The following is a 14,518-nucleotide window of genomic DNA, read 5'->3' as shown; positions in this document are numbered from 1 at the left end:
TTTAGCCTGGTTCTCTCTTGTACAGGTTTTATACCAGTTTAACTCTGAAGGCCTCTGTATATTTACTCCTGACTTAGGCAGTAAGTCAAACTGTGCTCTTCAGATGTTTGAATTCCTGCTTGATCATTAGGATTCTGCATTTGTAGACATTTATGGCGCTATCTTCACATTTCATCTTCTTACTCTTTAGAGGAAATTACTCAGATTTGCACCATTTAATGCTGTAATTTTGGAGGGTAGTAAACCTTGGTATGCTTTGGTGCCATCACAATAAATTGTTTATAAACTTTGGAGCCACCTTCAACTGCTGTATTACCAAATGGTGAATACAAAGACACTTTTCTGCTTTGAAACTTTTACCCCACTTTGAGGTCTGGAAGCTTAGCTTTATTTTTCCACTGAAACACATTGTCACTGATGCTGTTTTGTTTGCTCATCTTTGAAAGCTAATAGACTGGTTTAATTAATTGTCCAAGATTTCTCTAAAACAATGTCCTAATTCTTCCATTTAGTTGTGGCGTATCATACACTGTTGTTATCTCCTCTACCAGATTTTTGCAACAAGTTGTTTTAAAACTATAATCTCTTTGAGGGGAAAAAAATGAAGTGCAGTTGAAAAGGCAGTTATGCCGAAAGATAAACACAGCAATATTACTTATCAAAATGAGTACAGTTTTTGCTTGCCTAATGAATACAACATATAGCTTTTTCTATATATACAAAACCTGAGGAAAAAAAAAAGCTTTATAACATATAAAGTATGCAACATTATTTCAGGCATAACCTTATTGGATATGTATCTAGGCCTGAGAGTGTAGATAACACAATATAAGTGCTTTGCCTGTCTAAACATGTTAAATAAATGAGCATTCACTATCACATTCAAATACATTAGTAGATGTACTCGCATAGTTAATTTTCTTTTTAATGCACTACACGTGACATTTGCAGCACAGAGCTATAGTGTATCGTACTGTTTGATGAAAGTTCTTCCACCTCCCCCCCCTTTTAAACAAACCTTTATTTGAATAAGCCTTTATGAAACAGATCTTTGGCATATCTTCATTTCAGGAAGTTCAGTCAGTGTAAGCAGAGATAAAACAGTCATGTTACAAAGAATATTACATAAGGGAAGATTTTTTAGAGAAAGAGGGTGGCAAACATAAGGGAGGGGAATAACGCCCTTAAGAGGAAATCTGATTTCTTTCTTGCAGCTGTTTGGTTTTATTGTGCTGTGATTTGGTATTCAAAATAAAACAAACTTGGAGTTATGAAAAAATATACGGGATGTTTGGTGAAAAGTAATGATTAGAAAAGTGCCATATAAAATATTTTCACCTATACCTTAATTTTCATTAGGAGACGAAAAATTAAAATGAATATTCATGCTCCAAATAGTTAGGAAAAGTATTTCCAAACTGTTACTCTTATACACTGAAAATTCCTATGTTGATAGAAGGAAGATGGTAAAAGTGAAAATTATTTGCCTCTTTACCTTGAACAAACCATCAAAATTTTAAAAAGAGTGTGAAGATATGGCATTGATGTTTTAAGTTCTGGAATCTGATATCGCCAATTAAATCTTTCTGCTTTTATGTTTCCTGTAGGAGGGCAGCTTTGGTGTACCACGACCAAGGCCATCTCAGAGGGCGAAGAGCTGATTGCCTTTGTTGTGGATTTTGACTCAAGGCTGCAAGCTGCTAGTCAGATGACTCTCACAGAAGGGATGTATCCTGCACGCCTGCTGGACTCAATACAATTGCTCCCTCAACAAGCTGCAATGGCATCTATTTTGCCTACAGCTATTGTGAACAGTAAGTGATGAATACTATTCTCTGGCGGTTTTTTACAACAGCAGTACTTTAAGGCACATATGAAGAGCTAATACAGCCATAGTGAATTCAAGACTACAGAAACCCACAGCTGGAAGCCTGCTTTTGTTCCCCCATCATCTCAGATGAAGTCACAGACATAAAAGAAGGAAGAAGAGCAGTCTGGCAGCTGGGTCTGCAAGAGCTTCACCCAGAGTACCCAACCTGCCCTCATCTGGAGGTTCTGTGATCTGCTCCCAGAGACAATAGGATCAGAAACGGTTAAAAAAGGAGATAAGATAGTCCTGTTTGCTCACAAAGTCCAGCCTCTGCTGCTCAAGTAAGCTTGTTGCTTACAGCTGCAGCTTCTGGCAATAATTCATGATACTCAATGGAAAGAAAGAACACATCTCTTCTATGGCTGTTTCAAAATGCAGCAGAGATTATGCTTTATAGTAGCCCTGATTTATTGTAGTATCTTCACTCAGTGTGGCTACCAAAGAATGTTTTTATGTCCTCTGGACATCAAAAGACCCTATGGTGGACAAAATACAGCATGTAATTAAGTGCTGTCCTTAGAGAGGAGGAACATGAGTACATAAGTCAGTTCCTGAACTGGGACAATTCAGTTTGACTGTTCTGCTTATTAAATTTCATTTCTTTAACGTTTTCTTATTACTGTTTTTTACCTTTATACAGCCCTAGTTCCTCATCCTCCTCTCAAAGTACTTTTCAAATACATTTGCTGTTACCATGATCCTCAGCAGTCATCACTTAGACCTATTGCACATCCTTAGTTCTCAGTACTTTTTAAGCCTGTCCATTTAGACCCCATGTTGGAGCGCTTCCCCATGCTTCCCATGGTTTGTAAGCATTGTAACTAGATACAGTGAACTACTGAACACAGTATTTCAGGTGTGAATGTGCATGCAGGCACATGATCTGCCACTCGGGCTTACACTGAATAGCACTGTATCTTGAACAGTCACACTATCTTCAAGCTCTTCAGAGAGGACGAGTTAAAATATCTGTGATAAAACCTTTCATTCCATCTATTCTTTTTGGGGTTTTTTTTGTAATTGCTTATTTTCTGGGTAAACAATTTTGATAGCTACACATTTTTTACTAGCCTGTTTTAAAAGATAAACAAACCTTAAAATGCCTAAGTCATCCAAGTTGTCCCTTCCAGAGAGTGAGTTGGCAGTAGCTAAGCACATTCATTTTTACCCTAGCAGTGGGGCTGCTGTGAGCTGACATACCTGTTCACAGAATCAGCAATTAGCACTGTACAGGACCTTTCCAAAGGAAGGTGTCAGAAGCCCCTAAAATGGACCACGAAGTTACCACAGTTACGGCAGACCAGTGTTTATAGCCAACAGCTGCAAGGGAGCCACCAAGGAGGGAATTACCTAGCCTAAAGGGCAATGACTCATTCACAGCTTGTTTCAGCTGAGGGTGTATTTTTGTGCAAATCTACACGACGCCAAGTCTGGGCTTTGGCAAAGTAGTCAGATTTCTGCAGCATCAAATTTCTGGAAACACCTTTGTTGCCAGCACTGCCTTTTGCACTAATCATTGCTACTTCTGCTCTGAAGAGGGTGCTAAGTTTACCGTGCATCAGCTCTTGCTATACAGGCTTAGCAGCAACTCGAGTAACCTGTGTACTCTTAACTCCAGGAGACTGCTAAAGTAGCAAGGCTCAGTGTGAGAACTTTCCACCCCGATTCTGACTCTGCCTCTGACCAGATGGGGCTGTTTCCACGTTACATTGTTGAGCTGGTGAAATTCAGTTTCTTCAGTAAAGTCTTGAGCCAGATGTAAGTCCAGTAATATGCTGAATGCACCTCTAGATTTGTAGTGAGAGATCTCTTAATCATTGTTTTGCTAGATCTCTGAAAAAAAAACCAGTTTCTAGAAAAATTGTGTTGTAGGGTGGTTTTTTTAATGTTTCCTAACATTTTCTATTTGAAAAATCAAAATTAGAATATCACCTTTGGCTCATACAGCTTGAACTTGAATGTTTCATTTCCTAAACTGATTCATTGAAATATTTGGAAACTATCCATTGAAACGAATTAAAATATTTTGCTTTTAAAGAATTAAAACATTAACTTCGGGGGGCCTTTATCTATTTTGCATTGCTTTAGGGGACCAATAGTTTCAGATCCCATCCCTATAGATTGTTCTCCCTGGAATTCCATCCACCGTGCAAAACTCCTCAAATGCATTTCCTCTGCATGGCATGTAATGGGAGTCACATATTCACCATGGAGCTACAGACTGTCCAGGCCATCTAGCCCACAGGAAATAAAGATGGCTGGAAGTCAAATTCATTAAGATAATCAGAAAGTTCAATTCTGTGATGGAATGTAATCAAATGAATTCAAATAGGACATGTTGTCCATATCAGAATTTCCTATTAGTACTTTTGACTTTCTTTTCTATGGAAACCTCAACGGTTCAACTTTTTTAAACCATTTGAAGCCAAAAACAAATGCTGAAATGTCAGCTTTCACAAGAGATGGACATTTCAAATGATGCAAGCTGTATCAATAATGTTTTAATACTGGTATATGCGGCAATACTAACCACTCCATTAAATGTTTGTGTGTTAAATTCATGCACAATTATTCAGTGGCAAATGGAAAAATAGAAACTGGTGGTGATGAAAATATGTTATGCAAATTCAGGAGCAGAAAAATAGACAAGCATTAGCAATGCAGTCAGAGGAGCAAACTAGGCAATGTAAATTTTGGCTGCATTTGTAGATATTTAACAAATAAAAAACTCATCCATTTCAATGGGTTGGCGTCTTCAACTTTGCTCACCCAAAGGAATTGGAACAGAGCAGTTGTCCTATACACATCAATATTTGAAATTAAACATAAATTGTCGTGAATGATAGTGAATTACATCATCAGCTACACATGCCATATTTTCAGAGTAGCCAACCATTCTTCAAGACTAAGTTAATTACAGTCACTAGCAGTTTTTTGCATTCTGAAGTCTGTGGGAGTTTTGATGTTGACCAAGATGTGTTTTGATGTTGACTGCAATTGCCCATTCTCTGATCCTGAGGTCAGCTGGAACAGTCTGGCTGCACTCATAATTTTATCCTCTCTTAGTCTCAAAAACAGGGAAGAAGTGTCCAAACCAGTTGCAGGGAATGATCCTAGGCCCATGGTAACTCCTGAACTGTATGCAGGAATAGGGAAGGTGTTAATTGACTTAAGCCAAACGTGGAAGGGACCATTCCCATGATTTAACAATATAAACAAGAAGTTCCAATGCTGTAGCCTGGACCCTGTCACTGTTTAATTTACTAGTGTAGATGTACCCAAAAGGGCTGGGATTTCTTCCTTGTTCTTACTAATAAGATGACAAGTTCGGCTTTCAGAAAGATCAAACAGGTCTTTTGTCCTTCTGAAACAGATACACAACACGTACTGTGTAGGTATCCCTCTGACAGGATATTAACAACCCAGTATCTGTCTGCTTTGTGTAAATACACAGTATTCATTATTACTCTTCACATGAGTAAAGTATGTAGCCTTCAGTACACGATCAAAATATCTACTCCCTCTGCTGCTGGGAAGCACTCTGTGCAACCTCTGCATTGTCTTCCCCTCAGAGAGGATGCTGACACTTCGGGATAGAAGACAATGAAAAGTTGCATTATTCTTAGCAAATATCCCTTTTGCATAGTGAAAAGTGGAACAGTACAATTTACCGAAAACAAGAGGACAAAAGTACATTAGAGATTTTAACTTCTATTATTAATAACAACAGGAACCCAGGAAATAAAGATGCTGCTTAGTATAATATTACATTCAACACTGTAGGATCTTAAGGAAGCGTAATCTAGTCTGGTCTCCTGGATATCAGAGCAACAGGATTTTACAGTAATAACTGCATAAGCATTCTGAAAATATACATTCTTCAGAATGATCTGCAATTAGCACTCAGAAATTCTAAGGCCCAATGCTGGAAACACTTGTGCACACAGGAAAAAAAGCACAATTGAAAGATGTCACCTATTGAGTAGTGATGTATTGGAAATACTGCTTACTTATTGAATTAGTACTGCATATTCACAACAAACAATTTAATTTCTTTTTTTAAATAATTACATGCCAAAAACTTCTAGCTGTTTTTATTAACTATTATTAATAACTAAATATTAACTAAATAACTATTAATAACTAAATATTTACTATCTTTAGAATCTCCTTTTGAAAGAAACAACTGTCTCTCACATTCAGTCTCTCACCTGAAAGTGACATTTTAATAAACCTGTGGCTCTAGTTTCAATATTTTATTAAATAAGCATGTGTTTAATGGGGAAGTGAGGGGAATTAATCAAGCTGTGTTAATTGGTTGGCACTGAGTACACCGAGGCTAACCTGCACCTGGTTATATTTGATTTTAGAGGACATATTCCCTTGCAAATCCTGTGGCATCTGGTATCGAAGTGAGCGGAACCTGCAGGCCCATCTCATGTACTACTGCAGTGGGAGGCAAAGAGAGGGACCTCAGCTGTCAGAGGAGAACGAAGATAGTGCTCAGCAGATATCCAGTGTCTGCCCCTTTCCGCAGTGCACCAAAAGTTTTTCCAATGCAAGAGCTCTGGAAATGCACTTAAATTCTCACAGTGGTAAGTACCGTATATTTTCTTGTGTCATCTTCTAGGTTTAGCTATTTGAAGAATTATTAACTATAGACATTCAGTGTCTCTCCAAATATATGCAAGCATTGGGTGTAGATACTACCAAAATGTCAACAGTTTCTGACTTGTGTTCTACACCAAGCATCTCTCCCAGGTAACCAGTGTCAATTCTCTTATCTACTAATCCTCATTTGAATGCTGTCTCTCTTTTAATGTGTATATACGCACATACAGGCAGCATTTCTTTACTGGTGAAGGTATGCTCAGGAATCCAGACACAGTTAGACTGCTGCTGCTTGGTCTCTGAGAGATTCAATCAATTACTTCAGGATTCCATCCACCACACGTGAGTCTACTTGACTACAGTCTCTACCTACCCTGTTTTGATGCTTCGCGGAGAAATACACACCGCCAGAGAGCAGGTCCTTCTGAAATAAGATCTTGGGGTCCTAGAGGAGGCTTCTTAGGCAGAAGGCTTTAAAGACCAGGGTCCAGAACTCTGTGTGCTTTTCTCAGGACACTTGTTTCATAAGAACTTCTTGTTTCATAACAATATTCTTTTCCCTCCTTATAAATATAAAATGGGGATAGTATTTTCTTTGTCCATGTTGTTAAAATTATAATACTAGATATACGGAAAGTAGGATTACAAAATTCCTGAGATTAAAAATCTGGAACTCAGCAGGAAACTTAGCTCCCTCCCTGAAGGTCTTTTGAGTGTGCTCTTTGAATTTGTTTTGAATTAGGTCTGGAAAGACGAGTTATGAGTTTGCAGAACATTCTGCATTGGAGTTTTCATTAGCAGAGAAAACCTACAAATAAGAAAGACTGCAGTGTCAGGTATGGGTGTGTTGCTTGTCTAGTGTACAGAGCTGTATCTGGAAAGAGGCAAGGGCCCTAGAGGACTTCCTGATCCTTCTGTTAAATGGATGGAGTCTAAAGGACAGTAATGTGTGCTTTATTTAGAGAAGAAAGCCTTATTTGGCTGCAGTGTAAGAACTCTTGGGGGAGTCTACTCTGTGGACTTGGTGAAGTGAAAAATGTTCCTCTGATACTTGGGCAGCAATTACAAATCTAGAAGGCATCATGTTGCCTTGGAGGAGTTTGGTACCTCCCAGAAGAGGACTAGAAGAGTGCTGAGTGAAAAACTTCCTTATGTAGACAACACAGACAGCACTTAGCCATTCATTTAGAGGTCAGATCTTTTGTGCTTCCAGATCTTAACTTTGAGTATCAGGCTGTTGCCATTTTCCGTCTCTTGCCTAGCAAATATTTCAGCGTTCAGTGAACCAGCGGAACAGTAGGAACAGCTTCAACAAGAGCAGGCGAATGCAGCCCAGCATGTCTTACAGCCTAGTAATTAAAACCAGGTACTCTTGGAAGATAACAAATTCATTTCTCCCCAAGCAGAGGAAAATTCTGAAATCTTAGCCATTGTGTAAAAGGATTGCTTCAGCATTTTGCATTTAGTGACATACTCTTGGCTTAGGTGTAGAGAGGGTTCTCAGCCATGAGCTGTGAGTGACCATGTCTTCTTGCAATCTAGGGATAAGCATCTATGTTCCTTGAAAGATGTAGGTCTGAGATCCTGCTGAATTTCCAGTAAGAATCTTTAGGTATTTCTTAGATCGAAGGCTAAAAGTTGGGCCTTCCCTTCCTTTTTAGTCAGAAACCAGTCAGTTCAATCATTCTTGCTCTCTTTCAGATCCTGTCAATCTTTATTTTTCTATACAGACCATCACAAGTTATAACAGCTTCTGCAGTAGGAATGAAACATTCATCTTCCATATACCCTGTAGGCTAGTGCTGTGTTTGCTTCAGCTTCTGTTACAGTTTCCGCTGGGGGCTGTAGCAGACCCACACCACTGGAGCGTGGAGCCCCGACTGAAATGCAAAGTCTGTAGAGACACTCCACCATGACTGTATCACATGATGTGGAAGCATATGAAACACCATCTCAGGGCAGTGGAGGAGCTAAAGCTTGGTATGCCTTCCTGGTGAAAAAGTGCCTGACGGGGAAAAAGTGCTGATTAAAGTGCTGCATATCTCCTTGTCTCCCTTCTGGCCTCTGAGGCCCACAGTAGTTAAAATTCTAAGTGTGGCTCACAACTGTGGGAGTCACCGATGCTAGGGGAGAAGTGAGGACCTCCGGGTCCGACAGAATGACTTCCCACAGATTGAGCCACAATATTCTTCCAGCTTTATAATGTCCAACTACCACGAACCTAGTTTACCTGACCAAGGCATGGCATGTGTGTGTGTGTGTGTGTGTAGATAGAACAAATACCCATTTTAGATTCCGAATACCATCCCTACCAGTTTCAGTTTTTATTGGCTAACAAATAATCAGAATCTTGAGAGAGAAATTTGGTCTTGTCTCTTTTTAAGCATTTTCAATTTCTGAATGCCATGAAACAATTTGTTTGTCTCAGCAGTGATTGTAAGATGGCTTTGGATGTACTGTTCTTGATAGGGAAAGCTCTAATGATTTCTTGAGGAAAAGATGTTGTATTACAGCAGTAGCTGCCTACGGCCATTAAATGTGGAAGGTAAAATGTCCGTGAAGCCCTGTCTTACTCCTTCCCCTTCCTTTCACAATGAATACAACTCATCACTCCTTTCTGATGAGGATAGTTCTGTATCCTGTTCCCACACTACAGCCAACTCATGCAAGCAAGGAGCTGAGCATCAATAATGCTCAAAGTGCTGCTTCTATTCTGTCTGTGGCTTGCAGGCACTCTGAGTTTGAGGGCTGTACCTCAAGCCACATCATAACCTTGAGCCTCTTGACCTTGATGTACTTTCTGTGCATTCAAAATATCCAGTGATTGTGTATGGGGAACATTATGTCTCCTTTAGTCAAAACTGTAATTTCTAAGACCTTTTCATTTAGTCTAGTCTATTTTTATCTTTTCCCTTGTTCTTTCTTTCCCTTCATCTCTGCTGAATGCAGGCAGATACTAAGGCTCTCCAAAGCAGAACAGAAGTCTGGGAATATCCTCTAGCAGTTCGAGGAAAGAAATTCTGAACCAATTGAAGTATATTCAGGGTGACTAATATCATCCCATCAGAAGAAAATTAGTTGTTCTCGCTGTGTTTGTACCTTCTGTGCAACTGACTTTCCTGTATACATGAAGGGCAAAATGGTCACTTTATTTTGTATTTTACTTGTCTTTTCTATAGGAGTCAAAATGGAAGAATTTCTCCCGCCTGGTGCTAGTCTGAAATGCACAGTTTGTACTTACACTGCAGACTCAGTGATTAACTTTCATCAGCACCTGTTCTCGCATCTTACTCAAGCTGCCTTTAGATGCAATCACTGCCATTTTGGCTTCCAAACTCAGAGGGAGCTACTGCAGCACCAAGAGCTACATGTCTCTGGCAACAAGATTCAGAGAGAAAGTGACATTGAACACTCTCCAAGTAGGAATGAAGAAGGTTTACAGCCAGCAACAGACCCATTGAGCAGAAATGATGTTCCCCAGAGCCAAAAGACCATGCAGACTAAAGATGCAAGTTCTGATACAGAGCTTGATAAATGTGAAAAAAAGGCTCCACTTTTCCTTCCAAATCAGAGGCCAGAAACACAGCCTGCAACAAATAAGCAGAGTTTTTCATACACTAAAATAAAATCTGAACCATCCAGTCCAAGACTTGCTTCATCGCCAGTTCAGCCTAATATTGGTCCTTCTTTCCCAATGGGACCTTTTCTTTCTCAGTTTGCTTTTCCCCAGGACATCACTGTGGTTCCTCAGGCTTCAGAGATATTAGCCAAAATGTCTGAACTGGTCCATCGAAGACTGAGGCATGGAAGTAGCAATTATCCTCCTGTAATTTACAGTCCTTTGATGCCCAAAGGGGCTACATGTTTTGAGTGTAACATAACATTCAATAATTTGGACAACTACTTGGTACACAAAAAGCATTACTGCAGCAGCCGATGGCAGCAGATGGCAAAGTCACCAGATTTTTCTAGTGTTCCAGAAAAAATGCCAGAATCTGTAAGTCCCAGTAATGGTCAAAGCTCTATAAACATCCTGAATGCAGCTCCTCACACATCAGATTCAGAGAATCAACTTCTGCAGACATCTTGCATAAACTCTTCCAATGTTTTAGATTTGATTGGGCCAAACAATAAAAGTCATGAAAAAGACTTTACAGCACAACCTAAGAAGTTGTCAACTGCAAGCAACAGCGATGAGAAGATAAATGGAAAACCTTCTGATATGAAGAATCCCAATGCTCCTTTAGTAGAAGGGGAGAGTGATCCTAACAAGACCACATGTGAAGCTTGTAATATTACTTTCAGCAGACATGAAACGTACATGGTCCACAAGCAGTATTACTGTGCCACTCGCCATGATCCCCCACTGAAGAGGTCCGCTTCCAACAAAGTGCCTGCCATGCAGAGAACAATGCGTACCCGTAAGCGAAGGAAGATGTATGAGATGTGCCTACCAGAGCAAGAGCAAAGGCCACCACTAGTTCAACAGCGATTTCTAGAAGTGGCTAATCTTGGCAATCCTTGTACATCTACTCAAGAGTCAACAGAAGGCCTTGGAGAATGTTACCATCCACGATGTGATATCTTTCCAGGAATAGTCTCGAAGCATCTGGAAACATCACTGTCTATTAACAAGTGCGTTCCAGTTTCAAAGTGTGATACTCCCCATTCCACTGTGTCTTGCTTGGAGATGGATGTGCCAATAGATCTCAGTAAAAAATGCTTACCCCCATCAGAGAGGACATCCACTTCTCCCAAAAGGCTGCTGGACTACCATGAGTGCACAGTATGCAAGATCAGTTTTAACAAGGTAGAGAACTACCTGGCTCACAAGCAGAATTTTTGCCCTGTCACTGCCCATCAGCGTAATGACCTGGGACAGCTCGACAGTAAGGTGTTTCAAAACCCAGAAAGTGAAAGAAACAGCCCAGAAGTCAGTTACGAAAGAAGCATAATCAAATGTGAGAAAAACGGAAACTCAAAACAGTCCTCCCCTAATGGAAACTTATTTTCCACACACTTAGCAACACTTCAAGGACTAAAAGTCTTTAGTGAAGCAGCCCAGCTTATTGCTACAAAAGAAGAAAACAAACATTTGTTTCTTCCACAATGCCTTTACCCTGGAGCAATAAAGAAAGCTAAAGGAGCAGATCAGCTTTCTCCATATTATGGAATAAAGCCAAGTGATTACATTTCTGGTTCTCTCGTCATTCATAATACTGATTTAGATCAAAGCACAAATACAGAAAGTGAATCTCCTAAAGGCCAGGCGCCTTCGAATGGATGTGCTGTGCAGAAGAAAGAGTCTCTTCCGCTATTGCCAAAAAACCGAGGCATGGTAATAGTTAATGGGGGACTGAAACAGGAGGAAAGACCTGCCATAAACCCACAACAAGAGAACATTTCCCAGAATCCTCCGCATGAAGATGGGCACAAGTCTCCTTCCTGGATCTCTGAGAATCCCTTAACTGCAAATGAAAATGTCTCTCCAGCAATTCCTACAGCAGAGGAACAGTTGTCTAGTATAGCTAAAGGCGTGAATGGTTCTACCCAGGCCCCAACCAGTGGAAAGTATTGCCGACTGTGTGACATCCAGTTCAACAATCTTTCAAACTTTATAACTCATAAGAAGTTTTATTGCTCGTCACATGCAGCAGAACATGTCAAATGAAACAATTGGTCGGTCACCTTTGGTACCTGTGTTTAGCGTATTGTTCCATACAGTCTAAAGAAAGCTGTTTGAATTACATCTGGACAATCAGGAGATTTCACTATTGCTGAGTTGAAAACTTAAAGGTGTAATTTCATTACAGTCCATTAGTAAAGTGTATTATTGGTGCCATTTTCAAAAATACTAATTTATTTTACCAGCAGTATTCATAGCTGTAGTTATGTTATTTTTTATTTAAAAACTTTATATTAAAGTCATTTGTAATGTTATTGTATAGTTATTGTGTAGCACATATGGTTTGCACTGTATAGTAGATTTTAAAGAAAATAGTCACAAACAATACAGAAAAGCATTTTAGAAATAGCTTCAAAAGCACTTGTGTATCCTGATTTTTTTTCTTATATGCTGTTGCAGATATATGTATATGCTAAAATATAACTTGCAAAGAAGTTTCAACTATGCTGTAAAGTTCGCCTTAAAATTTCAATTTTTTGAACAATTGGGCTCAGTTTGCACTTTATATTTTAGCAGATACAGTACCTTAGTCATTAGGCTTTGCATTTGTATGTAGCAGTATGTTTCTGTCCACTTTCTTAATCTGAAACGTACGTTAAATGAAGATGGCAATTTTTTTCTTGTATAGTACTTGTATTTTCTTTCGCTGATGCATCTCTGTCTCAATTTTTAAACCTTTGCTGTTAAATGCAATACTTTATAAAGAATGAACAAAATTACTGGAAGCAGTATTGTAAGTAATGAGGTCATATCAATCAGTTTTATCTTTTGAAAGGCACAGTCTAAAACAAAACCCTAAACTCAATGCTGCAATTATGAATCTAATTCATATATAAGATATATTTAAATATAAGAGTAGCAATACTGCAACTGGTGATCACAAAGATAATGTTCTACTTCTGATAGAAATAATTTCTCAACAAATGTTGTTACTATGCATGTATATGGATGGAATAAAATTCCAGATCATTGGAGATGTTTGGCAGTAATTCTTTAAATTTGTTTTTTATTTTATTCTTCAAGGAGGTTTTAGAGCTCACAAACTGTAAAGAAGCTCTTAGAAACAGGTTAACATTGCTCCTTCTTCAGTGGAAGCAAAGTGTTCAAAGAGAAAATGAGTACAAAGGATGCCTCCTCTTCAAGGGAGTCCTTGCTGACAGGTCACTAATACAACCCAGTCTCAGACAACCTAGTGAACTACAACTTAAAATGTGAAGGTCTGAAACCAGGAAGGCTGTTCCCTTTATTGGAGCTAAGGAGGACATACTTCCCTGACAGTACCTCCGTATGTCAAAATCAGTGGAACAATCTGCTTCATAACACCTCTGGCATGATTCTTTATGTGTTCAGTGGTCTTATATGAAAAACAATAACATTCATTTAAATAGAACAGCAGTTTGCTCCACTAATTCAATATAGAAATACTATTCAATAGTTTATGTTATATTAAAATCTGAACTAACGCACAATTAATACCCTTCACTTGCAATTGTTCAGTCCCCTGTACACTGTTTTCATAAAAAAAATTATATTATAAAAATGACCTATTGATGCATTTTTCATCCTACAAATTTGAAAACAAAACCATGACCTGAATAGTCACATAAACAGTTGTATTTAATTTAGTTCCTATATCAGCCAAAGAAACAATGCAGAATCAAGAATAAAAGGATGATATTTCAACTAAGCAGCCAGTCGGAGTCTAGTGTAAGAGTATGCAATACCACTGACTTTCAGCAACCCCATCCCTGTGTACTTTGAAACTGAATTAACCCCTTTTTATTTGTAAGTGTAGGTGAACAGGTACATGTGATCCAGTAGCAAAAATAATAAACACTTCAAAAACTGTTATTAACAACTCTGGTGGTTAGCTGGTCCTTAAATACGGGACAAGAGTGCTTAAAATTGTGCTGATTCTCACTTTCAACAAAGATAACAGGTGTATACATTAATTTTAATAGGGCTGAAATTGGTCCTATAGCAAATACTTTGGGTAGTAGTAAGTCTCCTTGTGAAGGAGAAAAAGCATAACAAACACAGGGAGAATAAACCAGACAAATCATTCATGATTATCAATTAAACATTTATTAGAAAATACCATACCAATATATCTAAGACTCCACAATATTTAAGATAGATGGTACATTTTGACTGTTTTGGTCGCAAACATTATTTTGAAGATTATCCATCATACAAAATTGGTTTAAGAACTAAGTGATTACATCTGGATTGAAATAAGCTAACTCTAAAATATCTACATGCGTAGACAAAATCTTCTAGGTGAAGTTGGTCAGAAAGCCACAGGTAGTCTAATTTACAATTGCTGAGTTCTAGGGATGTGTTTAGACTGT

At 38.7% G+C, this 14,518-nt stretch overlaps 1 protein-coding gene across 1 annotated transcript in view; it reads left to right on the top strand.

The window, feature by feature from the left end:
- Positions 1-13,089, top strand: part of ZFPM2 (zinc finger protein, FOG family member 2) — a 319,145-nt gene extending 306,056 nt beyond the window's left edge. The window contains exons 6-8 of the mRNA XM_059836148.1: positions 1,608-1,814; positions 6,241-6,465; positions 9,661-13,089. Coding sequence (XP_059692131.1) covers positions 1,608-1,814; positions 6,241-6,465; positions 9,661-12,152 — 2,924 coding nt within the window. The 3' untranslated portion in view covers positions 12,153-13,089. The remainder of the gene's footprint in view (positions 1-1,607; positions 1,815-6,240; positions 6,466-9,660) is intronic.
- The last annotated feature ends 1,429 nt before the right edge of the window (positions 13,090-14,518 follow it).

Source organism: Gavia stellata, chromosome 3, assembly GCF_030936135.1.
Source record: "Gavia stellata isolate bGavSte3 chromosome 3, bGavSte3.hap2, whole genome shotgun sequence".
Classification (NCBI taxonomy): domain Eukaryota; kingdom Metazoa; phylum Chordata; class Aves; order Gaviiformes; family Gaviidae; genus Gavia; species Gavia stellata.
This window is presented reverse-complemented; position numbering and strand designations above follow the sequence as displayed.